This window comes from Phalaenopsis equestris, unplaced genomic scaffold, assembly GCF_001263595.1.
Source record: "Phalaenopsis equestris unplaced genomic scaffold, ASM126359v1 Scaffold000834, whole genome shotgun sequence".
NCBI classification, from domain to species: domain Eukaryota; kingdom Viridiplantae; phylum Streptophyta; class Magnoliopsida; order Asparagales; family Orchidaceae; genus Phalaenopsis; species Phalaenopsis equestris.
Window position 1 is genome coordinate 375,581 of NW_018165274.1, and position 26,243 is coordinate 401,823.

General features: G+C 35.1%; 1 protein-coding gene across 1 annotated transcript in view; it reads left to right on the forward strand.

Annotated features, from left to right (window-relative positions):
• The first annotated feature begins 1,177 nt into the window (after positions 1–1,177).
• Positions 1,178–26,243, forward strand: part of LOC110031493 — a 47,157-nt gene continuing 22,091 nt past the window's right edge. Inside the window, exons 1-5 of the mRNA XM_020734714.1 lie at positions 1,178–2,018; positions 7,399–7,559; positions 24,895–24,955; positions 25,130–25,195; positions 25,343–25,428. Coding sequence (XP_020590373.1) covers positions 1,251–2,018; positions 7,399–7,559; positions 24,895–24,955; positions 25,130–25,195; positions 25,343–25,428 — 1,142 coding nt within the window. The 5' untranslated portion in view covers positions 1,178–1,250. The remainder of the gene's footprint in view (positions 2,019–7,398; positions 7,560–24,894; positions 24,956–25,129; positions 25,196–25,342; positions 25,429–26,243) is intronic.

The following is a 26,243-nucleotide window of genomic DNA, read 5'->3' on the forward strand; positions in this document are numbered from 1 at the left end:
TTTTTTAACTACAAAATCTGAGTAGCTATGACTATGTTTATGAAGGCAGTGTAATTATTTAACGTCTTAGTATTGCACAAAAATTCAACACATATTTATATGATTAAATCATAGCAGGAGAAAACACCATTATGTTTTATGTGGAAAAACCCTAGAAGGAAAAAAATCATGAGGGATACCCCAGTCAAAGTAGTCCACTATAAGCGTGTAAGTATTTTGAGACAATTTTCTCGTATGCGAGAAAGTAGGGTTATAATTGTACACTAGAAATCCCTTGATTAGATGATGTTTGATGGACATTTGAGTGCATTAACGATGTTGGAATTGAGCGAACTTTGACTCGTTGGATTTGTCTTGTCGAAATTCTCAATTCAACTATAAGCTCTCAAGATTTGAGATATGTTTGACCTTCCAAATATGCTTGGAAAGCTTTCAAATGTGGTTTAATGACTTGATGAGGGCATGATATGACTCTAATTGGACCAGTTTTGATATCATTGAGATCTGTTTGAACCGAACACAAACAAACCGAACAATGCGAACAATACAAACTATTTGAACATTTTGAACTCTTTGAATTAATTTCAAGCAAATCAAACCGTACACAAACAGTAATTTTACGAATAATTTCGACACGAGCTCATTTCAAACACCAATAATTTCAAACAAATCGGACACAAACATGAGCTCTGTTCATTCATGCTGGGTTTGTTTTCACCCCTATTCTTGTCGAGCCGGTCAACTTTTAATTTTTTGAAATCAAAGTTTTGGATGACTTTTAATTAAAATTTGAATGTTCGTTGTTAAAAAAATTATCGGGATCCATATGATACATCGAAACTCGTGCCAGATGATGACTATTTATTGATGACATATCAACACTAACTATAATTAAATTATACTAATTAATGAATAAAATATTATGAATTGATGACTAATTATTTCAAAGAAATTATAATTATCAAAGCTCACTTAATAAACACTTAAAAAAAGGATTATTATAATTAAAGTGAAAAAAAATAAATTAAATTGAACAAATTAATTCAAATTTTGATATACATTGTAAATCAATTTCAATGGATTTAATTAAATTTAATGTTTGTTACAGTTTTTAAAATTTAATCATTTTGAGGTTTATTAAATTCGACTTTATAAGGCTAATAAATCCACTTAAATTTAAATCTGAAAGTTGTCAAAGAACCGCGTCATCTTTCTCTTCTGAGCTCAACCTAAAACCCTAACGCTAGCTCATGGTGCGGTTGGGGGCGCTCGCCGCCTCGACCACGTCCACCTACACCTCCGGCCATATATGGCGGATCATCCCTCGTCCCGTCCTTGAAACGATACTTAACAACTTCGCAGACCATCTCCGCGTCCCACAGCCCCTCCTGCTCCATGGTCCTCGTGGGGTCGGCAAAACTTCCCTTCTCCTCCAACGCCTCCTCCCAGAATGGAACAAAGGCCATCACATCACCGGCTATGTCGACTTCGCTGCCAACACTCGCGTACCGTGGACCTTTTTTGCTCCTGCTAATCTCCCTTACGTCACCAACCGCCTCGAGCTCGAGCTCGAGGCCATGGCTGAGCGAGGCGTTCGCCTCGGAACCATAGGAAGTGCATCCGTATTCACTGCGCTTAACAAGTGGCACGGCGTGGGAGGCGCTCTCCGCCGGGTCATTGGGCCGGATCGACTTACAAAGCGAGACGAGGCGGTGCCGGTGTCTGCGCTTTGGAACAAGGCGTTGATCGTTTTTATGTCCCGGATTGGAGATGGTGAGCTTGATACTGCGCTCGGAGAAGCTGCTTCTCGAGAGGAGGCGGCGTTCATGAGGGAAGGTATGTTTGCGTTGAGGCTTGCGAAAGAGGTACTGGGAATGCATCAGGAGTGGAGGAGGGCGGCAGTAATGCATCTCAACCAAACTGGGCGTTTCTCGAGGACCCTAGCGAATTCTGCCACTGATTGGCCTTGTCTCCTTCTACAGATACTATCTGATGCTGCTGAGATCGATTTCTTTCAGGTTCGGGAAGTATATTTTGCTAAACTAATTTGGTGTGGGATTTAATTGTAGCAAAATCTGGATGAAGTAAATATCGAGACTTAAACATGAAAACCCCCAAAACTTTTTGATTTTTTTTTCAAGGACAGAGTAAATCCCTTAAAACTTTTTTTGGCACCCACGCACATAAGTTAGTACGCAAGCAACTTAAAAATCTCGTCTGAAATGACTAATTAAATTGTGAATTGCTGTTAGTTTTATGGTTATTCGCTGAAAACATGACTGAGTTTTTCATTTACCAAAACTTGCTGTATTTCATTCTTATTCCCTTGAAACTAGGGCTGTCAAAACGGCTCGTTGTTCGCGAACAGCTTGTGTTCGGCTCGTTCGGTAAGTTAACGAGCTGAGCACAAACAAATATTTTTTCGGTTGTGTTCAGCTTGTTTTGGCTCGAAATACCACTAATCAATTATATATATATATATATATCTGTGTGTGTGTGTGTTTAAAAAAGTTAATTGACTACATGGCTACAAAGATTATAATCAATTAAAAGTATTAATGAAGAAAATAAAATAAAATTTATTAAATTAAATTCAAATGATGTTTTAAATTTTGCCCCAATCCTTAACATCTTATGGCTACGTGATTAGGGTTGTCAAAACGACTCTTTGTTCGTGAACGGTTCGTGTTTGGCTCGCTAAGCAAACGAGCCGAACACAAAAAAACTTTTTGGGCTCGAAATATAAACGAACCAGCTGAGCCTGGGTTCGCTAGTGTTCGGCTCGTTTACACCCCTACTTGAAACGTAATAATTTTTTTGCTAGGTTGTTTCTTTTTATATAGTTATTATAATATAAGATAGATTTTATGAAATTGATGTTGCAGTTGTAGAGCTTATGGGGGACCTGCGAACTGGACAAGGGGTCATTTATGGAGAGATTATTTCAAACTTAAAGCTTATGCAAAAGAAATTGCTCTAGCTATGCATTATTTATATTATGTTGTGTAGAATTGTGAACAAAATATTAGAATCATCTATAAATAGTAGTACAACAAAAAATGCACTTCAATAGATAGCTTTGTGTATCTTTATATATGCACTAATAGAGATGAGATAGGAGAGGGATACTCTTTTGACAAGGAAAAAAAAGGTGGGTTTGTGCGATGGAGATCAATGGCAAGACTAAATTCTTAAATTTGTCTTAGAATCTGATTTACTAAATCTGTATTTACGTCGTAAAAGAGACGGAACGTGGGAAGGAAAGACGGAACGCGAAAAAACTTGATTTAATAGAGCGTTGGATTTAGTTTTTGTTTTTTTATCTTTGGCTGGATTTGCGCTAAATTCATGGATAAATTCTATTTAAATTATGCTTCCAAGCACCACCAAAGGATTTCCATCTTAATTCGTATTTCACTTAGATAATTCTCTTTTAACTAGAATTAGTTCTCAATGGCCTTGTTTTCCACACATGAATTAAGATGAAACTCTAAATCTATTGTCTTGGACCCCAAAATTTTTCAAAATTTTGTAGGTCCATGTGGTAGGACACTCAATGGATTGTGTTAATTCTAATAATATCTTATATGTCTTGGCTAGTTAAGTTGGCGAGTGTAAATATCTCAACCTTGGTAATAGGGTTGGGTGAGTAATAATCTTTTGTGCTACAATAACCAGGGATATCTATTGAACCACTTGAGACGACTTGGACATTAATCCTTTCAAAGAGAGTTCTGAATTACAAATGGGTGATGGAAATGTGTCGAGGGTAGAAAAACAATCTCTTAGAGGAAAAAAAATACTTAATTTGATTATTAACATGCAGGGTACATATATATATATATATATATATATATATATATTTGTATGTGTGATGAAATCAATCCCTCATAATTTACAAACTTGCCAAATATATATAATCTAAATTAGAAAATGAAATAGTTATGAAGGGAGTAAGCTTAAGAAAGTGTTTCCAAAGATATCCCCAATAAAATCTTTTCATGATTTTCTGAAGCAGCTGGCTAGCCCACCATGGAGAAAAGCCGAACTTCTCAACTTTCTACGCTTCCCCTCAAGCTGGGTCGTAGATGTTGTAAAAACCAAGCTTGATATTGAACTCTGAGAAGGTGCTTAATGAAAGAGCTTTGGTGCAGACATCAACAACTTATTGGTGTGCCAAGATGTAGCTTAGCTTTATAATTCCATTATTAACCTTTTTAGAGATAAAATTTCTATCCTTTTCAATTTTTTTGGTCGTCTTGATGCACTGGATTCTTGGCAATGCCGATGGTCACAAAACATCGGTATAGGCCTATTGGTGGTGCACCTAAATTCCTTAAATAATTATGAATCTGGTCGTCTTCACAGATTCCTAAGGCAAGTGTCCTATTCTCTGATTCAGTATTGTTCTAAGAACAACACCTTGCTTCTCACTTCTCAGTGTAACCAGATTTTCCCATATGTAGGAGCAATAATTTGTGGTGGACCTTCTGTCAATATTTTTTGCAGCCCAAGATGCATCAATGTAGGCTTCTAACTTTCTGTTTTTGATTTTTTCAAAAATTAATTCATAACCAAGAGTTTTCTTGAGTATTCTCAGAATCTTGTGCACTATCTCCAAATGATCTTTATTTGGGTTATTCATATATTGGCTCACAATACAGATAGAGCATGTAATATTTAGCTTCATAAGCGACAGATAGATGAGTTTTCTTACCAATATTTGTTATCTTTTCTTCTACATAAATACACTTTCTTCTTCCATATTAGATTTCTTGTCGGGATCCATTGGAGTTTTGGTAGGTTTGTATCCAATCATCCATCTCCTTTAGTAGATCTAGGATGTATTTTCACTGTGATATAACTATGCATTTCTTGGATTTTGCTACTTCTATATCTAGAAAATATCCCATGATTCTTAGGTACTTGATTTCAAACTCAATAACAAACACTACTTTGATGTTGAGAATTTCGCTTTCATCATCACCAATATGAATCATAATATTCACATATATTATCAGTGCAACAATTTTACCTCTCCGAGAGTATTTTATGAACATAATATGATTAGCTTGACCTTTAGAATATCTATTAGATCTAATATTTTAACCAACTTTTCAAACTACTCTCTTGGTTTCTTGAGTTTATATACTAGATATTTGTTGGAATCATTCTCAAGTCCTAATGGTATCTTCTAATATATTTCTTCTTCCTCATCCCCATTCAAGAAGATATTTTTTATTTCAAGTTGTTGTCCCCATTCATTGTTAATTGCTGCTGAACAGAGAACTCTAGTGGTGTTTAGTTTGACAACTGGCGCAAATGCCTTTTGATAGTCAATCTTATTAGCTTGAGTGAAATCTTTTACAATAAGTCTTACTTTGAATCTCTCTACACCCATCAAATTTGTATTTGTTGTTGAACACCTATGTGCATCCAACTGGAAGAGGGCCCTGCAGATTGGCTAAAGGGATTCCGACGGAGTAGGGCCTGCTGTAGGATTGATTCTGGTTGCAGGGAGAGTTTCAGTGGTAAAGAAGAGCAAGGAGGGTCTGCAAGGAGAATTCTGGTTCAGGGTACAACACAAAGAATTTTTGCTACAGGAAAGAGCCGAGGAAGGGCATACGGGGGAATTTCGGCTAAGGAGAAGTAAGACTGAACAGGTGGAGGATGAAAAAAAGGGAGGGTTCTCTGCACTCTACAATCCCGCCATTAGAGAAAATAGGAGTTTTAGGTCTCTTCACACCGCAAACGTCGCAATGGAACAAGAAGAAGCATCAAACAATGCTGTGGAAGCTTCAAACAATGTAGTTAGACAGAGTCAACATGCGATTTAGACGAAGTGGACGGGCGATCTCGATGGGCAATTCAGATGAAGATATGTGGACGAAGCATACAATGAGCGAACGAATGATTTGAATGATGAGTGCAGGAAACAATGTTGATCTAGTCAAAGCATTCGTCGATCGACGCAGACAGACGAATGGTGCAGAAGAGCAATACAGTTGGACTTGGTTGATGAAAGATGCCCTAATCTAAGGGTTCAGATCAACGGGTTAAGTTCTGGTCTGACTCGAATAGGGTCAACTCGAATCGGACCAGAATAATAAACAGATAGAAAACTAAGGCCCAAACCCGACCCAAACCTGAGCTTGACCCACTAATAAACAGGTTGAATTCTCTTTCCTAAACTTGAAAAATATTCAGGTAAATCATAACCTGGGTTTTTCGAGTCATGTTGACATGTCAGGTCAATTTTGACACTCCTGCCCTATTCTCATCGAAGTCGAGGTTGGAACTCTGATACCATATTGAAAAAACCTCTTGGAGGAAAAAAATTACTTAATTTTATTATTCACATGTAGGATACATATATATGGTGAATCCAATCCCTCCTAATTTGCGAACTTATCAAATGTTTCTAGCTAAATTAGGAAAGGAAATAATTCTAAAATAAAAAAAATAAAGAAACATAAAATCTGAAGGGAATAAAACTAAGGGGTTTCTAAATATTTCTCAATCAAATCTTTTCATGACTTTGTGAAGCAACCGACAGCCTGCGATAGAGAGGAGCCGAACTTCTCCACTTTCTTCAGCGTTGAAACCAAAATTTTCCAAAATTTACTTGATCCTTGAAGCAGGATGCTCGAAGGATTTTGTGAATTCTCATAAGAGCTTCTTTATCACGTTAGTTAGATTGGCAAGCTAAATCTGTCAATCATAGATAGGATTGGGTGAATGATAATCTTTCGTGCTACAACATTGCGGGTTTTCTTTCGAACCATGGGAAGACTTGGACATCAATCCTATCCAAGTGGGTTTTGGGTTACAAATAGGTGATGGAAATGTGTCGGTGTTAGAGGAGGGAGGAGGTAAGGGATTTTAGTTCTATTTGTGTTTCTTGAGGTTATTAGTGAATTATATCACATATTTGCTTTGTCTTTTTTTTTATAGATTCTTTGCTGTCGTTTAAGCCCTTTTTTTCTTCAAGTTAGAGGAAAGTGTGGGGAAATTTTTCATTTTTAACTACGAAGTAGTGTGCAATAGCACAAAACTTTTTTTTGACTGTTAATTTCTTGCTTGTCGAAAAGCTTTTGAGGAGCACTTGTATTAAAACTTACAATACTCTGTTCATATGATTCTTGCTTTATATTTTTATTTCAAGTGAGGTGAAATACAATGGTTTAAATTTTTTGTGAAAAGCATTTTATAAAATTGTCTCAGATTAAATGATAAATTTTTGTCAGCTTTAAAAGTATTTTTTTAAGAAATCATATTTACCAAATCACATTTCCCTAGTCTGGCGATTCCCTTATTCAAGCTAGTTTATTGCAGTTTTATGATTGAGTGTTTAAAGATGGAATGAGTATGCTTATATTGTAAACTCACTACATGCAGCCGAAGCTGGTTATAAATAACATTGATTTTCTTCGGAGGACTGTCACAACAGATGATTCAACTGTTCCTGCTACTATGTATCATGATAGTTTAATATGGAGAGTCATAGAAATGGGAGTGAATGATAGATGCTTGCCAGTAATTTTTATTACATCAGACAGGTAAGCCTCTGTCCCATAATTCTCATGCATCTGTACCTTTGCAAGACATCCTGCTTTTCTTACGTCCATGCAAGTTAAGCCTTTATTCTAGTATTATTTTGCTCGTGTAATATCTTTGTTTTACTGGAGTTGCTTGACATTTTTAAATGCGATAGAAACATATTTGACATGCCATGTTGAAATAGAAAGGCAATTGTTTTGAAGCTATAAATCATGAAATTTTGTTTTATGATGAACACTCGGTGTAAATCATGAAATCTAAGAAGTTTTATTTTTGTTAATTTAAATTTAGTTTTTTTATATGGTTGTTAAAATTTGTCTAGAAAAATGACAAGGATTATCTTTATACTGATAATATGAGAAGTAATGAATATTCTGATAATTAAAATTTAGTTTATCAATTTTTATCTATCAATTTAGTACGTTTGTGTAATTTATTAGCTGCGAACTATGGAAAAGAAAATTTGACATGGTTTAAGCAATAATGAATTCATTTAAACTTAACAAGGTAAACTTGTATTCAATAAATTACATTATAAGCATGTCCTTAAAATGGTATAATATTAATTAATTGATTATTGTCTTGATATTCTTGTGACTCCCAATTTTGACAATTTTAAGGTATACCGGAATTTTTGCATCCCTCGGAATTTGACCAAGTCAATTTTATAAAACTCTACCCGTCAAATCAATCAATTTGATATATAATACTACGCATGAATTTTTAACATATGAGAATATATAGTAAGTTCATTAAATTTAATTAATCCCTTAATTATTTTCCCCAATCTCCGCCACATTGTTGTTATTGACACTTTTTTGCGATTCTCAGTTGTGGAATGAATTGAACAGCTGAGAGTTAACGGGTGTAGGTTAAATGACACATTCCTCCCGTTCCCTCTCCTCCATCTCTTGAAATTGCTTGATTGAAGGGTCCTACTACCCATGCACTATAGTAGGGTGAGCTGCACGACCTGCGTCGACATTTCAGGGTTTCAGGGAAAAATCATAAGGTGGGAAACCCTCTTTTATGGTATTCTAGACATTCATTTCTTCTTTTACGCTTTCGTTTTGATATTTGCCACAAATCAAAACATTTTTAATTCCCTGTCATTGTATTGGGAGGCAGTGTAGTGTCGAAAGCTATGAACTTGATTTTGGCTTTTGGATTGGGCCGTTAACAGGAAATCAATTAAGAGAAGTGCAAGGAATATCCGAAGGATGTAAGAAAATAAAAGTTTTTAGGGATGATTTGGTCAAGGAAGCTCGTTTGAAGAAAGGAATTCATAAATGTATTATGTTTGTGGTTAAATCCCGAGATAAATCAAGATCATTAAATCCTAAGATATTTATGAATTACAGGTTGTTTACACTAGGTGAAAAGCTCGAGAAAAGCTTTGGGAAACTCGTCGTAGGACCGTTCTATCGATTTAGGTGAAATAATCTCATGCTAACTTAAAAAAATTAACTGTAACTTTTTTATATGATTATGTGTTTAACACTCACAATTAGAATTTCTATATATTGTGGATGAACATCTGCATAGATTATATGAATGTAAATTTAATTTGTCTATTATGATACCTATAATTTTATTATGTTATGAATCTAATAAACATTTTTTTGAATTTATTGCTCAGACATATTCAGTTATTATGATTGCATATGATGTATAAAATGCCTATAATGAATGTCTCTTACGGAATTAGGATTTCAAAAATGTCACAAGTGATGCTATAGGTAGACTATTACATGAATACTTTGAAATATATATGATGGAAAATATTAGTATTTTCAACCCCTGATATTCAGACAGAGACGAAACTCTAGGAATCATTGGGATTAGATGACTATGGAACGTACGAAGCTGTTGGTACTGGGAGGGTTGTTAATAACTGTTATGTGGGGGTTCAATCTTTATCAATGGTTAATATAACATTTGGGCTTAATGATAACACATTGAAATGATATTACATGAAAATATTTGAGGTCAGTGCAATTACAAGTGACATTCATATTATTAGATTGGTGATTTATGAATATTCTTATGATTACACATGAATGGATGAAATAATAACTTATAATTTTTCTTACGATTAGACATGAATGGATGAAATATATGTTTTATACAACAACTATAATTTCATGCATTACATGTCTTTTATTTTATATATTATGTATGATTATATCATGTTGTGACATGTGTTATGGACACGTACATGTGTTATATATGAGCATGCACATTATTTTTTTTTTCTGTGTATAAATTCTTGTTTTAGCTTTGATCATTTCACTGAGTTCATTGTTGTTCATTCTATATTGTTGACTTTCAGAAAGAGGTAAACAACATTAAAGCGAGTAGTCAAGTGTGACTTGTACAACTTTTGCATTTCATAATTTAGGGTATTGTATGGACTTTTGGGTACGTGTTTTTATTTTGTATAAATATATATATTTTTGGTGATATGAGTTTTCACTTTTTCGAGTATATGCGAATATGAATGATCTATGAAATGAAAACTATCAAATATGTTTACGACGGTTTAGGTAAACTAGCTTATCATTCACTAAATCCAATTTTGTAAGTTATGAGAAGTGTTAGTGAGTATTCAGTCTGATCGAATCTTCCACCTTTATCGCATCACAATTGAAACTCACGTCCGGTGTGTCACACCCTAACTGGGCCCCTTTAAGGGCTGGTTTAGGTGTGACGGAAGCTAGCAATTCGGTCAAACTAAATTATCACTAGCAATTGTCCTGACTTACAAAATCAAAATTCAGTAGATAATGAACTAGTCTAACTAAATCGCCGCAAACATATTTAATATATTTCATAATTCATTCATATGCACATACTTGGAAGCGTGGCAATCATATGTGTGTGTGTGTGTGACAATTGTGGCTTGTTGGAAACAATCATGTGTGTGTGTGTGTGTGTGTGACAATTGTGGCTTGTTGGAAGCCAACTTTGGCGTGAGTCTCTTCTTTCCTGAGTTTGAATCCCAGCTGGGTTGAACAAACAACTATATATACATACATACATATAAAGCTTCTAAGTCTAGCATTATTAAAATATGTACCTAAAATTCTGTATAAGCTTCCAAAATTATGAAATATAAAAACTATAAAAGTCATAAATGTCTACTCACCAAGGTGTTCCTTACCTCTTTCTGAAGTCAACAAATTATAGTAAGTAACAACGAACTCGACAAAATAATCAAGGCTAAAATAAGATTTTATAGACAAAAAAAACATGCATGCTCTTATGTAATCCAAGAACATGTTTACAACACATGACACAACATGCTATAAACATATAAAACATGAAAGAAAAATGTATGTAATGCGGGGAATCATGACTGCTGTCTAAAACATTTATTTTATTTTTTTTAGTAATCATAAGCGTGTAATCATAATTGTATTCACAAGTCACCAATCTTATCAAATGAATATTATTTGTAATTATATATACCCAACTATTCTTATGTCATGTCATTGAGTCGTCATCCTGCCTGAATGCTACATTAGCTATTGATAAAAGTTAGGCCTCCTAAACGTAGTAGTTATCAATAATACCCCTTGGTACCAACAACTCTTTACATTTCGTTGTTTGATGCCGACGATCCTCAGAGTTTCGTCACTATCTGAATACCGAGAGTAAGAAATTTAACTATTCCTTATCATTCATACTTGCAAGTATTCATGTAATAGCTTTAATTATAATATCACTTGTGGCATTTCTTAAAACATAATTTGTTTAAGAAACATTCGTCATATATCATATGCATGAATCATAGGGAATGAATACCTGCTGACAACGATTTCCTAAACATATTCATCATTCATAACATAGTTAAATTATATGTATCGTAAGGGGGAATTAATTTGATTTCATACAGTTGATACAAATATTCTTTCAAAATATACATGAAATTCTAAATGCAGCGATGTTAAACATGGAGTCACATAAAAACTTATAGTAATTATTTCTTTAAGTTAGCATAAAATTATTTCATCTGAATAGAGAGAGCAGCTCTACAACGAGTTTCCTCACAGTCGCCTCGGCTCGCCGTATAGTAATGTAAACAACTTACAATTTGTAAATATTGTAGGAGTTGATAAAATCTTAGCTCATTTCTTGATCTAACCCCAAACATAACTTATTTACAAATACTTATCACAAACAGGCTTCTTGGCATAACCGCCACTTCTCGCGTCCTATTTATTCTTCTTCCCTCTTCCTCTTATTTCCTCAATCCTCTCTTTTCTTCGCTAATTTGTGCTACGTAAGCCTAAAAAATAAGTTTGTTGCTTCTGAGACAAGTTTGTCTCAGCTACAACTACTGGAAATGAAAAAGTGCACCGATTCATGGTATACGTCAAAATGGAAATGTAAAGAAAGAAAAAAATGTCTAAAGATCATAAAAGAAAGATTTCTACTGACCGATTTCATGCCGAAGCCCGAAAATGCAGTTCGTGGTTCTCTGTCACCCACGAAAGTTGCGTTGGTTATGGGGACCCGAGCGAAAATCTCACGGTAAGGAGGAATCGACGGAAGGGAAGATGAGGGATTGTGACATTTCACTCTCGGCCATTTGATCTAATCATTTCGTAGCATGGCCCTGCAATGCGAGAGAGGTCGGCTGGCTATATTGGTGGGATTAAAGAGAACAACAACAAAACCTTTATCCCATTAAGTGGGGTCGGCTGCATGAATCCTTTTTCTTCACTGCGTCCTATTTAGCGTCATATTTTCATTTAATTCTAATAAATTATAATCTTTTTTTATAAAATATGTAATATTTTTTTATAAAATATGCCCAAGTTTTCCTAGTTCTACCTTTGCCTTTCTTAACATACGTCAAATCTAAAACATCCAATTTTCTAATCGGATCATCAGATGGTCGACGTTTAATGTGGCCAAACCATCTAAAATGACTCTCAATGACTCTCTCTAATTTTGTCTAATTTTGTCCGTCACTAGAGCCACACCAACCCTATCACAGATATATTCATTTCTCATTTTGTCTCAAAATGTAATGGTACTCATCCACCTAAGCATTCTCATCTCGGCAACACACAGTTTTTTGCTTCTCTTCTATAGGCCGATTTAAAGGCCAACATTTAGCGGCGTAGAGCATTGTAGGTCTCACCACTATCTTATAGAATTTTTCTTTTAGTCTAAGCGATACTTTTCTATCGCACAATAGGCCTGCAACATTCCTCCACTTTAACCAACCAACTTGAATTCTATTAATTAAAAAGAAGATTAGGATTAATTAAAGCAAATTATGTTTAATTAAACTTATAAATTTATAATTTATATCTCCCATTCTAATCAAAATTCATGTATGGTGTTGTATATCAAATGATCAATTCTATGGACATAAATTAATAAAATTAATTTGATTAAAATCTGAGGGATGTGAAATATGGGATATATTTTAAAATCGTCAAAATTTTACCTGATTTTTCAAAATTTTGGGTGTGGAGAAGTTTGGGGGGGCGAGGGGGGTAGGATTTGTATGATTATTTTGTATGTATTCAAATCATACTTTTTTGTCCTCAAATTACATTGAAACCAAAATATTATTTAAATATTATTTAGTAATATTTTGATGTATTTTTGGATTTAAATTTTTAACGTCATGACAGATTTGATATACTAAGTGAATTTTCAAGTGCATGTGAAATGCCTTAAGTTTCTTTCCTGAATATTGAAACAAAACCCGATTTTACTTTTTCTAAAACAGGTTATTTCAGAGGGGGTGGGGGAGGATTCATACAACTTCAATTTATTTATTGTTCCAAAACACATTAAGGCCCCGTTTGGGGCAGCTTGATTACGTGTCTGGCGTTTTGAAAATGCCAGCTTAATGTTTGTTTTTCGCGTTTAGTCGACAGATTCGGAAACGCGCGGGGTCATCGTATGAATATTTGATAGGATCGCGACCGCAGGATCGACCCTGCGGTCTGCGTTCCTTTACAACGTATTACCTCATTGCCCTTTCGATCTCCATCTTGCTTAGCTCTGCGATCGATCTTAGGGAGACCCGAACCTCTCTCGCCTTGCTCTCTTCTCACAGACGAGTCGCCTGGTCGACAGCTTTAGCTCGCACATGCGAGCTCTCTCGTTATTGCTTTGGCGGGGTCAATTCATAGCAGGGACTAGTGGGCAGGAACGCAAGCCGAGTGATAGAAGAGGAGGTGAGACAACGAGGTCAATGTGAAGAGTGTAGGTATCTGTTCTTCCCCTCCAACTCTAGCGGAAAGATTGGCTGCTCCTTCTGTCTCAATGCCTTCTACGCCGAGCCTAATGGAACTGGCGACGTATAGATTAACGCCGAGCCTAATGGAACTGGCGACGTATGGATTAACGAGAACCGGTTCAGGATCTTGAGAGCTTAGCAAGGTGGCTTTGCCTCCGTCTTCTTCATCAAGGAGCTTGTCGCCGACAACTCTACGTCACCTAGCTGCATTGTCTCCAACAAAACCATCGACCCTTCCCATATTTCAGGTTCCCCTGCTCTTATCAATTTTGAGTTCTGATCCAAATTCTTGGCCTTGAAGTATTTTTGTTCTGTTTTATGGTTGTCAGTTTTTCTTACCCCAGTTCAGCTTTTAGATGTCAATAACATTGGCCAACTTAGGTCATTCCGGTTAGGAATCTAGGTTATTGTTGTTGCAGTTGTTGTAATCAATTTATTTTGCTTGCTTGTTTCCCTTTGTTAATGCAATGCACATGTGTCTATGAAGTGAAAATGTTCTTCTTATGACGTTAAAATCTCACTCATAATTGGAATGAATTTGAACTTAGGATTTGCAAGAATACTTGTGGAGAAAAAAATTGCTTTTGTTACATGGACATCTGTTAGCGATGATTGATGAAACTCATTAGTATCTGCTTAATGTGGTTTTAACTGATTGAAGCTTGTGTTTTTCTATTGCCAAGACAGTTTTGTTGTAAACAACATTACTCAACAGGGGTAGAATGATCATTTATTTACAAACAACTCTAAATCAGCTGTTTTCAAACAACTGCCCCCAAACTGCCAAATAGTTTATCAGAATCAGCAGTTGATCAGCAGTTGATTGGGATAAGTTGCTTATTTGGATAAACTAGATAAGCTGTAGCTGCCCCAAACAGACCCTAAGCCTTTTAGATTGATGCACTTTCTTATTCTATGTTGAATTTTTCGTTCTATATAGAATCATTGATTGAATATTCTCATTTGTTATTCAACCTAAATTAATCTTATAGGGGTGTGTATATTATACATGAACCTCTCATAGTATTATTTTATAACAAAGAAATTATAGTAGTACATAAAAAGACAATTAGTAAGAATTATTTGAGTAAAAAGGAAAAATACATGATAAAGATATAATGGAATACAAGTGCAGTTGGCCCGTCTAGCTTGATGCTTGTTGAAAATGGAAGAGTTATGATAGTTTTTTTTCTATATTATGGTCCCCTCTAGTGAAAATGGCGTATCCACTAATGCATTGTCACTCAGAAAGCTCCCATTAGAATCTTGAGTATGCAATGAATTATGGTCCCCTCTATATTCTGACTAATGCATTGTCACTCAGAAAGCTCCCATTAGAAGCTTGTGTTTTCAACAGTATAATAGAGAATAACTTTTAGAGAACAAGAATCAATATCCATATTAATTATTAGTGATGTAGATGCTGAAGCTGAAGGAATGGTAAGGCATATTTGAAGTAGCTTTCAAAAGATCATTTGGTCATGAATTTTTAAAACATACCTCCGCTGATAAAGCAACAATCATTGAAGGAGATCGGTGGTATGAGTCATGATTCTGAATATATAGTTCTCTTGAATCTAAATATGTTTTGAAGCAGTTAGAGTGAATTTGGACAAAAATTTTACAGAGGAATATTAGTGAGGGATTCCTTAAAATTCAATCTTTATCTAGTAACTATATGATAATGTATCAATTCACTAGAATCCTATCCACAGAAGACCTAAAAAACGGATAACAATGGCCTTAATTTGCTAAGTTTGTAAAAAATATGTTCCAAAGAATGTAAAATTGATTTATTGAAGTAATGTAATTGTAACCTAGGAAAATCCATTCAAACAAGGTGATGTTAGATTTGTTGGAGGTTTCAAATTGTGGAGACCACTTCTGCGATCATGTTGGTAAGTTGCTAGCATAGCATGCATGGTAAGAAAAGAGCTTGTCTAATCTGACTAAAGAAAATCTCATAATAATATGATAATGATCAAAGTGACCAGCTATAAATTTATTATTTAATTACAATTCTAACTTGTATTTTCAAATGACATCCCTGTTGGGAAGACCCAAAGTGTATTTTTTAATAATGGTGAAAGTGAATGGTTGAGGAAGTCGAAAAAATTTTGTATTAATGAAAACGAGCACAAGTTTGTCGTAGAATGAAGTTGCTTGCTTTTGTATGATAGTATCTTTAGATTGATAAAAGATTAATGAGGATTGCATGGACTCTAGATTCTACAACCAACCCTTCATATTAGCAAAAGAGTAAGAGATATAAATAAAAGACAGAAAGTTTGGAGATTATTTGTGCGACCCTGATAGGAGGTTGCGAATCTGGATTATATCTGACCACTGAAATCCTTCGAACCAAAGGCGGAGGAATCTCAAATATGATTGAAATTACCAGAAAAGGGCTCCAAAAGTGAATTGGAGTCTCCACAATGTAGGGGCATTAGGATGGCATACGCGTGATCTCCCTCACCTATAGTCTGCCTTAGTGTGGGACATTCAGGATCCTTTGTTCCTGTTTCCACAAAATTCACTATTCACGAATTCCTCATTGTTCAACTTGATCGTGGAACATCCCACAAGGCCACAACAACAAGACAATGATTTCCGCCCAGAATATCTTTTGTTTGCAATTTTAGCCATATTTTTTTTACTTTTTGGGGGTTTTCCTAATTCTTTTATTTCTAATTAGGGTTATTGGCTAACATGAGACTATTTATATGTTGTATTTTTTGCTTGAGGCAACTAGGTTTTGATTAAAGTATTTTGAAGATTACAATTTTGTTTTATGCTCTTTAGAGTGTTCTATCATTATGCTTTTGCAAGTGATGTGCCTGTATCTTGTTCAGGAATAAGTGTTAGAACCTCCTCGTCGCATGTCTCGCTTATTCCTCATTCGACCGTTGTTTTGAATTCCGAAAACTGCCAAACTCCTCAACTGCTGTCCAATAATATGTTTTACCTCACTACCTCCTCCAAATGTCATCAATACCCCATATTATCATTCTATTGCAATCCCACAACCCCTTTCTTGCTAAATCACTTTTGTAAACACTTTTTAGAAGCCTTAGAACAGTATCATCTAGTATCAGAGCCCAATAAACTCTAAATTCTTTTTTAAGGATTTGTCTTTCTTACACCCAAACCAAGATTCTATGCAACCTAACCTAAAACCCCACAAATCTTTTTTCCCGAATCATTCCTAGCAATTCCTAGCCCCAACCCTATTTTCAAAATTCAACATTTCTACTTTAACTAAAAATCACCTGACACCTACTTACCGAAACCTTAAGCCCTCGATCAATTTTTGATTTGCAATCCTACCTTTGTTGAAAACTAGATCGAGAGAAAAAGACCTAATCCTATCTATCCCGCAAAGAGGTGTCTAAGAGCCTACTGTGGAGGATACGCTACTAGAAAAGCTCCAACTGTAATAGAAGCTTGTTGTCTTTAAGAGGAGACAATCGGGTGATGTCATCTGTAGCTACAACTATGACTCGCCAGATTGAAGAGAGGAAAGAACTAATACTCTGACAATTTTGTATGAAAAATCAGTGAAGTCAAAATTTTGGAGTAAAGATTAATTCACCATATTTTGACGGTCACATGGTTCCAGACATGTTTATCGAGTGGCTCCAGACAATGGAACGAAACTTTGAGTATAAGGACATACCACTTGATATGAAGATCAAACTAGTAGCCTTCAAGCCCAGGAAGAATGATTCCTTGTTGTGAGAGAACCTCAATCTTCATGCACCAACCTAATGAGTACATGCAACGGACCGTCTCATTCAAAGATAAGGCACGTAGTGATGAGGATCTCACTGCAGAAGAACGAGAAGAGCGGGAAAGAAGCATCCTCTAGCTAGTTCGGGAAGCGCCGCGAAAAAAAGTGCATAACAAGGTGCGACTTTGAAAGAGTAAGAAAGGTAAAAAGAATAAGCAAGTGAATTGAAGCATATGCTAGCTCTGCTAGAAAGCCAAAGGAACCTTTGACTGAGAAGTTATGTGATGCTCCCCACTGCCGAGGCCAAGGATGAGGTCAAACTGTTATTTCAGGATTTGCAGTCCAATACTTTTCCGTTATGTTACCTACCCAAACCTACCACCTCATGTGGCAAATTCAAACTGTTTTTTTCCTTCCTCGCTCCCTCTTTTTCTACATATGCAGTTAGGCAATAGCTCTAGAATTACCAAAGAAGAGGGGACAACTTTGCTCCGCAAAACCTCTTTCCTCTTCTTCCTAACACCTCAAATCTTCTTTCTCCTTTTGTTGATGCTGCTCTAAAATGCTCACGGAACCTCGCAAAAACACTTACCACACTAATTAGGCTCTCCAAAGGATACCAGAAACGAACAATGCACAAAAAAACGAGGCAAATCTCAAATTGGAAGCAAGATAAGGGACATGAAAATCTCAAATAGTGTGAAATAGGGTTTTGTACTCACTGATTTTGCACGGGAGTCCTAAAATGCTATCTGCGGCTCTGTGCTGTGCTCTCCTGCGCGACTCGGTATACAGTGCGGGATTGCGCTGTGCCGTGACTGGGTGCTGAAATCGCGTGATAGAGGAAATCGATAGTTGGAGGGGCTTCGCATGACACAATGCAGAGTCAGGGAGAAAAATCGAAGGCTCTAAACGAACCCCTCAATGCATATATCAAATGGCAATTCAATAAGAACAATAACCATGCGGAATTAATGATTTAATTATGTTTAATTTGCTAAAATAAACTTATAACTTCAATTTTTTATCTCTCATTTAATTTTTTTTCTCTCTCTCTCTATATATAGAGTGTTTTATATTGAATTGATTGAATTGACGCATATAATTTTATAAAATTAACTTGGTAGAAATTTGAGGAATGTGAAATTCGAGGTATATTTTAAGTTGCCAAAAATTTTATTAAATTTGGTTATTACGTCCTCCATAAAATTTTATCCTCGAATTTCATGAGATGAACATGAAGTGATTACAACAGTCAGTTTCTTGTAAAGTGGCAGGTAAAACATATGCGATAAACTATACATATGATAAATCCAACGTAATACCCAAAATGCAATTCATTTATCAAACTATGCATCAACATCCGTGGCAACATGCTCTTCAGATTCATGATGGGTTAAAGAATAAACTCTTTGATGAATGTTCTGCCTTGGTTGCTCCTTACGAGCCACAATACCAATCTATTATCTGCTGACCACTTCTAAAAGTGGATCCTTCTTGAAAATTCCTCTGAGCTGGATATCTTCATTGGTTAGCATATAATGTGGATCTCTGTACAACATTAGGACAATTTCTTCTTTGATGTCCAGATTATCTGCATAACTAACACACCTTCAACCCAAGTAAATATTAACCATGATGTTGTTTTCTATACTTAAAACAAGGCTGTATAGTGTTACTGCCAGCTTGGCTAACAATTCCACCAGTGTATGACTTTATCTTCTTCCCAATGTGCTCCTGAATAAACTGTGGGTGTCACTTCTTATGAACTCTTCCTCTTATGCACGTCTTTTCGCTTCTGAGTCTGTTAAATATCAATCTTCATCCGCTTAGTTCTCTCCACTTGTACTGAATAGTCTTCAATCCCAAGTGGCAGTAGTGATTGTTTAATTGATTCTTTCAATCTAGAAAAAATAACTGCAACATTTTTCCTTTGCATTTGGAATGAGCTGCGGTGCTTACCTCGATGGCATATTAAGCCCCGCTTCGTACTGCATAATCGGTCGATCTCCTTGCACCAACTTAATGAATTTATCTTGCATCTGTCTTCTAATCGATAGTGGTACAATCCAATCTCTGAAGGTTTTCACAAACTCAACTCACTGCACCAAGTGGTTGGTTCTATCCACGAATTTCTCTTTTATCTAACCTTGCCACCATCTTTCACCTTCCCCCTCAAAAGGTAAAAGTGGCTAGGGTAGCTCTCCTCTCCAACAGACAAGACATGTCATCTATGATTTTCTCCACTCTCAATAGTCAATTTTTTGCTTTTACTGACCCTCCTCTAGAAAACAAAGGTGGTCTCATATCTTGGAAGACCTTCAAATACTTATCTATTGGTACTCTACTATTAATCGCTTTAGATTGAGAATTCTTATCAATTAAGTCACAATATTCATCATATCAGAGAATGCACTAGCACTGACTGTGACATTCCGGGGTACAATAGATTCTACATTTTCATCTTTGACCTCTTTCTCATTGTCATTCATAATTCTCAAATAACAACAATATAATTTAATTAGACTCAATTAAAATTTTTAATTAATATTATTTGTAATTTATTCCAATTATCATATTGACTCTTTCATTAACATTCATGTTATTTATCTAAATGTCTGATCTAATCTAAAATTTTGCTCTGATATCACTTTTTTTACGACCCAACTCGATGCTTAAAATTATTTAAGACGGAAGCAGATGATTAGATAGTAAAAATCAGTTTCTGCTATTCTATTTCTATAACTAACAAGTTCATATTTAAAAATATATTAGAAACCACTAAAGAAAACAATTAAAATTAACAGATAAAAATTTGTTGCTTTCGTGTTGATGTACTCGCCTCCTATGTACATTTCCTCATTTTCTATTCTTCTTGTTTAAATGCTTAAAATTCTATAATAATATTAAAGTAACATAATGAGTTCTAAAGATAATTTGAAAGTAATCACTTCTAAGCTATAGTATTCCAAGGAAAAAAAATCAATATGCGTGGTGGTCTTTCATTTCCCTATAAGAAATTTTATAATATGCTTTGTCGTTCATATTTTTATAAAAAAATTGACAACATGTTAATTCATGTATCGCTGTTCTTTTCTAAATGAAAATATTAAAAAATTCTATATGCATTTACTTTTTTTTGACTCTTACTTGATATTATCCCGTTGGCACAGTGGTCAATGATCTAACAATCATAATTGTCTCGAATTGTAGAAAAATTTTACGCGCGCAAGTACAGTTGCGCCCCCCACCTATACCATGAGGGGGTGAAATTTTTTGTTGAAAATACTCGTAAAAACATATAAGCATTCACATATATACTATATCATTTTTCATAACATAGATTATTCCGAGATGTTTTATGCATCTATTAACGTGCATATTTATTCTGTTGTGCAACTATCCATCATACATAACTCTGATATCATGCAGATCTTATGTCTTATTCATATATTTTATCTCATGTATATCTTTTTCTATCATGTTTATCATGCACGCAAGTTTCCTATAATGCCTAACTAGGAAATCATGTCTATTATACATATCATGCATCTTATGCGTATTATGCATATGTTTCCTATCCAAGAACGTGAAGAATCTCACTGAACTAGTCTTAGCTAGAGCGCACATGAAATCAAGCATACATTTTGAAATAAAGAACACAAAATTTTAGAATTGTAGTTACCTCAGTTGTCATGCTAAAATCTTAATCTTCAACAATTAGCTGAAGGTTACAGTGACTTTTATGTTAAGCTTAATAAACTATAAAATGTAATATTAAACTTTAAGATTCAAGTGATTTTTGTTAATTAAATTATTCTTTTTAAATTAGCATAAGATTATTTACCTGAATTTACAGAGCCATCATATGACAATTTTTTACACTCTTATCTTGAACTTGCCGCCTCGAGTAAACAATCTGAAATTTTAAACAACTTAGAAATTCAAGATATATTAGTTTATTAGGTGATTTAGCTAAAAATATTATTGATTTACCAAAGCATATCTTAAACAGCTTTTCGGCAACCACCCAACACTTCTCCGAGTGCTAAAACTTTTTTTCTCTCTTCATAACACATCAAGTTACCTTTCTCCTTCACTAAACTTGTTCTACAATCCTCACGAAAGCTCGCAAAATACTTTGGACACAAATTTGACACCTCCAACCGCCACCGAAAACGAACAATGCACGAAAAACGAGACAAATCTCAAATATCATGAAATAAGACTTCATACTCATCGATTTCACTCCGGAGCCCCACAATACCGTCTGTGGCTCTGTGTTGGTTGGTTGCCTCATATGCGTTATAAGGCATACAGTGCGATCCTCGTTGTGCCATGATCAGGTGCTGAAATCGCGAGAGAGGAAGAGCAGGAGGGGAAGTTGAAAGCAGGAGGGGCTTCACATGACACAACCTCGAGCCAGGGAGAGGAATTGAACGCTCTGGATGAACCCCTAAACGCATATATCGAATGGTATGTCGGTAGAAACAATACCAATGTGAGATTAATGATTTAATTATGTTTAATTAGGTTAAATAAACTTATAACTTCAAATTTTTATATCTCTCATTGCATTCATTATTTATATATAATATTTTATATTAAATTGATCGATTTGACGCATAAATTTTTATAAAATTATCTCGATTTAAATGTGAAGAATGTGAAATTGAATGTATATTTTAAGTTGTCAAAAATTTTATCAAATTTCCAAAAAATTGGCTGTTACAAAGACAATCTAAGATAACTAGCTCAAAATAGCTAAAGAGATGAGTGAAATAAATTTGCAACTTTGGAAAGGAGATAATTGATCTGTGAAAATATGTATTTGCATTAATATATTAAAAGAGTACAAAAATTATTCATGTATGCATCTATGGTGTACAAAAAGTGACCTATATCTACAAGTGTGATAGAAAGTTTTCTATCTTTATTTGTATGCATCAAAACAAAAGAGCTACTAAGGGCGCGCTTGACACAAAAATGTACGGCCCTATTACAATTGCAGAGCGTACGAAAAAACAAAATTTTTCTAAAATTCAAAAGAAAAACAACGTCGGGTACTTTCATAGGTCTTCGGCAGCAAGCATGGCAGATTCTAAAAAGTGCATAATGTTGATGTTTTCATTCTCGATGATGATGCCCTTGTACTCAAGCATCCAGGGTTGGAAGATGTGCTGGAAGGATGTGATGGCTTGAAGCTCCCATTGTTTGTTATCCCAATGTTGAAAGTAGTAACCAGTGGCAATAAGTCCCATTCCTTTCTTATCACGAACAATGCACCCCGTGTTGGCCACCCTAGAAGGAAGAAGAGCACCATTGACATTCACTTTGAGCCATCCTGGATGGGGGGATGCCAGAAAAGGGTACAGAGCATCAGCTCAGGAGGTAGGCTAGCATCCTATTACTCCCGAAATTGAAAAAGTGGCGCCACGGTATTCGCCTCAAGAATGTTAGCCACAATAGTTTTAGGCGTGCTGTGAGGGTTGTTATGGAGCTTAGCGTGTGAGCTTTCCAACATTGATGTACATTATAGCAGAAACACTGGGCTTGCGTGATTTCTGATTTGGCCATCTTGCTGAACGTTTCTATAGCTTCATTAAAGTTGCTGAACGTTGGGGTAGTGAAGGTCAGAGAAGGAATATATGCTGTGGGCCATTGTCCTAAAAGGAATGGAGGATGTGCATCAGGGGACGGGGATGAGGACATGGGGATGAGGAGGTGACTCCTCACACGAGCCTATAGGCTGGAGGATGTGCATCAGGGCCAGTGCAGGGACACAAGAGCTGCTAAATTGGATCCTTGTATTCTTGCCAACTAGGACAAGCATAAGTCAGTGTCTGCTCATATGATGCATAGTGGATCGTGGCATTATGCAGATGAAGTTGGGTAGGTCCGCCAATTTCATGGGAGTGGGGAAGGTCGCTCTCAGCCTTCTTATGTTTATGTGGAGTGGTAAACTTATGTACTTGTATTCTTGTTAATTATAAAGGCATTATAACTGTAACCTCACGTTCCCTAACCAGCATTACTGCAACTTAAACATAGTAACATACTTGCACTCCTTAGAATACCTTAAGGCGAAACAAATGCTCTGTACACTATCCACTTATTGCAGTTTTAAATATAATGTCAATGGCAATTTCAAAATCAATGCATACGATGAGTTATATTGCTTAGCTGATCCACAATTTAAACGTGAATGTTTTTAGAAAACTCCACTTTAAATAAACCTCTTTTAATGAATTTCAAGCTGTTTTAAAGCTTATTATAGTTGCAGCAAATGAAATGATTTAAAAGCCAACTGTTCTCAACCTATTTTCTACATTTTTTTTTTGATAAATTACATGTTTAATTTCTTTTTCTAAGTTTGTTGCCTCAACAAATTAAGGCATACTTGAACTTTTGTGTTGTTTTTGAGGTTAAGGGTTCATTTGGGGCAGCTTATTTGGTGCGGTGGCGTTTTGAAAACACAACTGATCTATTTGGGTAAACTGCGTTTTGGCAGCTTATGCGTTTTCAAAACGTTGAAAACAACATTTTCACACCGCACCTGTCTAGGTGCGGTGGCAGCTTTCTGGCCGCGGTCTGACTTTTCCAAAAAAATAAAAATTTGTAATAGCTACCGCACCTAACTTATTAGCAGATTATTTTTACTCAGCTTATCAGCAGATTATTTAATAAGCTGCAGCTGCCCCAAACAGACCCTAAATGACACCAATGTTTAGATCCCCTGGCCTAAGGGCACGTTTCACTAGTCTAAAACCTCTAAAACTCTTATTTATTTATAAAGTTTCAAGACCTTGCATCTCTATCCTTTCTCTACTTCTGTCTATCTTTTCTCCAGATTGGGTTAATGATGGCATAACGTATTTGGAGAGACTGTGTGTGTGTGGTTGTGCCATGGTTCTTTACCACTTCGAGAAGAAGTGTTAGAAAAAGCAAGGGAGGTGCAATAGGTGGTCGTCAATGATCCTGACGACCCTGATTAAATAATAAATAAATATGACTAGATTAAAAACTTCATAATATATATTTTTTTGAACACACATAAACGACAATTTAGCTTGTATGCTAAACCATGTAAATGTGTGGATAGCTACGATCTTTTTGCATATTATATGTTTAATTGCACAGATATCGCTTTTCTTGTAGTGATGTAATTATATCTCTTGTAGGAGATTTTTTATAGGCAGTACTTAGATTAACGCTATATGGGCTTTTAAGATTTTTTTAACTACAAGATATGTAGTCCTAATGTCCTATTACTGCATATTTTGCAGATTTAGTGTTTCTCTGTATGATTAAAGTTGTATGTGGTTGACATTTGCAGCTATTATTCTTACCAAGCATTTGTAGATTTTGGATTTCGTGACATGTTCATTTTTCGAGAGGTAAGGTAATTACTAAAAAATATGCACGTTGCTTCTAGTGATTTGTGAGCATCATGAATTATTTTCTTTTTAAATTTTAATTTTTTTTTTTATGTTCAGCTTTTGACATTTTATTTGATTTTCTTCATCTTTTGGTTCATTTGATGGGCTCATGAATTGTTTGATAATCTGCAGACCTTTGGTTGGACACTTGAACAAGCTAAGCTGCATATGATTTGTGATTTATTTAGTGAATCTGAGGTAGTAATGTGTGGAGAACCTGCTTATTTCTATTCTTCCAATATGTTATGTTTCAATAGAATCATTTAAGTAAACTCTGTTTTTGGATGTTTTATGGTAGCAATTATAATAATATAACTCTTAACACAGTGTTTGTTGAAGTTATAGTGGAAAGTGATTGGTGAGGTTCTTGGTCCAAATCCACGGCACCTATCAGAGCTTTATGCGCTTAAACAGACAGATTCTTATCAACAGTAAGTAATCTAGTAGCTTTCCTTTGCTGTGAGCCTTTCTAAATATTCTCTCTGTATTTTTTGATATCTGTAGTAGTTTTGTCGCCAAATCAGCACTTTCTCCTTGTCTGAATACTAGCAACTGGCTTAAAATTATTAGAAAACTGTTTTGATGGCATTCAGAGTATATATATTTGGAAACTTTGGAAATGCATTCTAGAATGGACACTACTGAACAATATGAAGTAAAATATTACATATTTTTTTATATCCACAAACGTAAAAGGGTAAACAATTTTTATAAGATACATGCTGTCATATAATAGAATGATATCAAGGTAATTACCTAAGGTCATAACCGGCCACTTAAACGAGGGAATATGGAGCTAGTAAAAAAAATGGTAATGTTGAAAACCTTTTCTCACCGATTTCATGCCTATAATGAACTTTATGCTTTTAATTTTCTTTGTGGATCTTATTTCTCTAAAAAAACAATGAAATTATGATATATGCATATTTATAGGGACTTGCAAGTTAACGTTATTTCAATATATGCTATTGGGTTTTTATGGAGGTAATAAATTGGTGGTAATGTGGAAGACCTTTTTTGAATGACTCTATGCCTTTAATGAACTCTATATAACTCAATTTTATAATAAATTCTGTTTCTCTTTGAAAAAAGTAATGAAGTCTGATACATGACCATTTTTTGAAAGGATTTTAATACAATCAAACATCAAATTCTGCATGCTTTTCCACAAAATTTAGAGTAAGATTTTTTTTCTTCAATAATCTAAAACACTCAATACAAATAGAAAATAAACACCTACAATTCG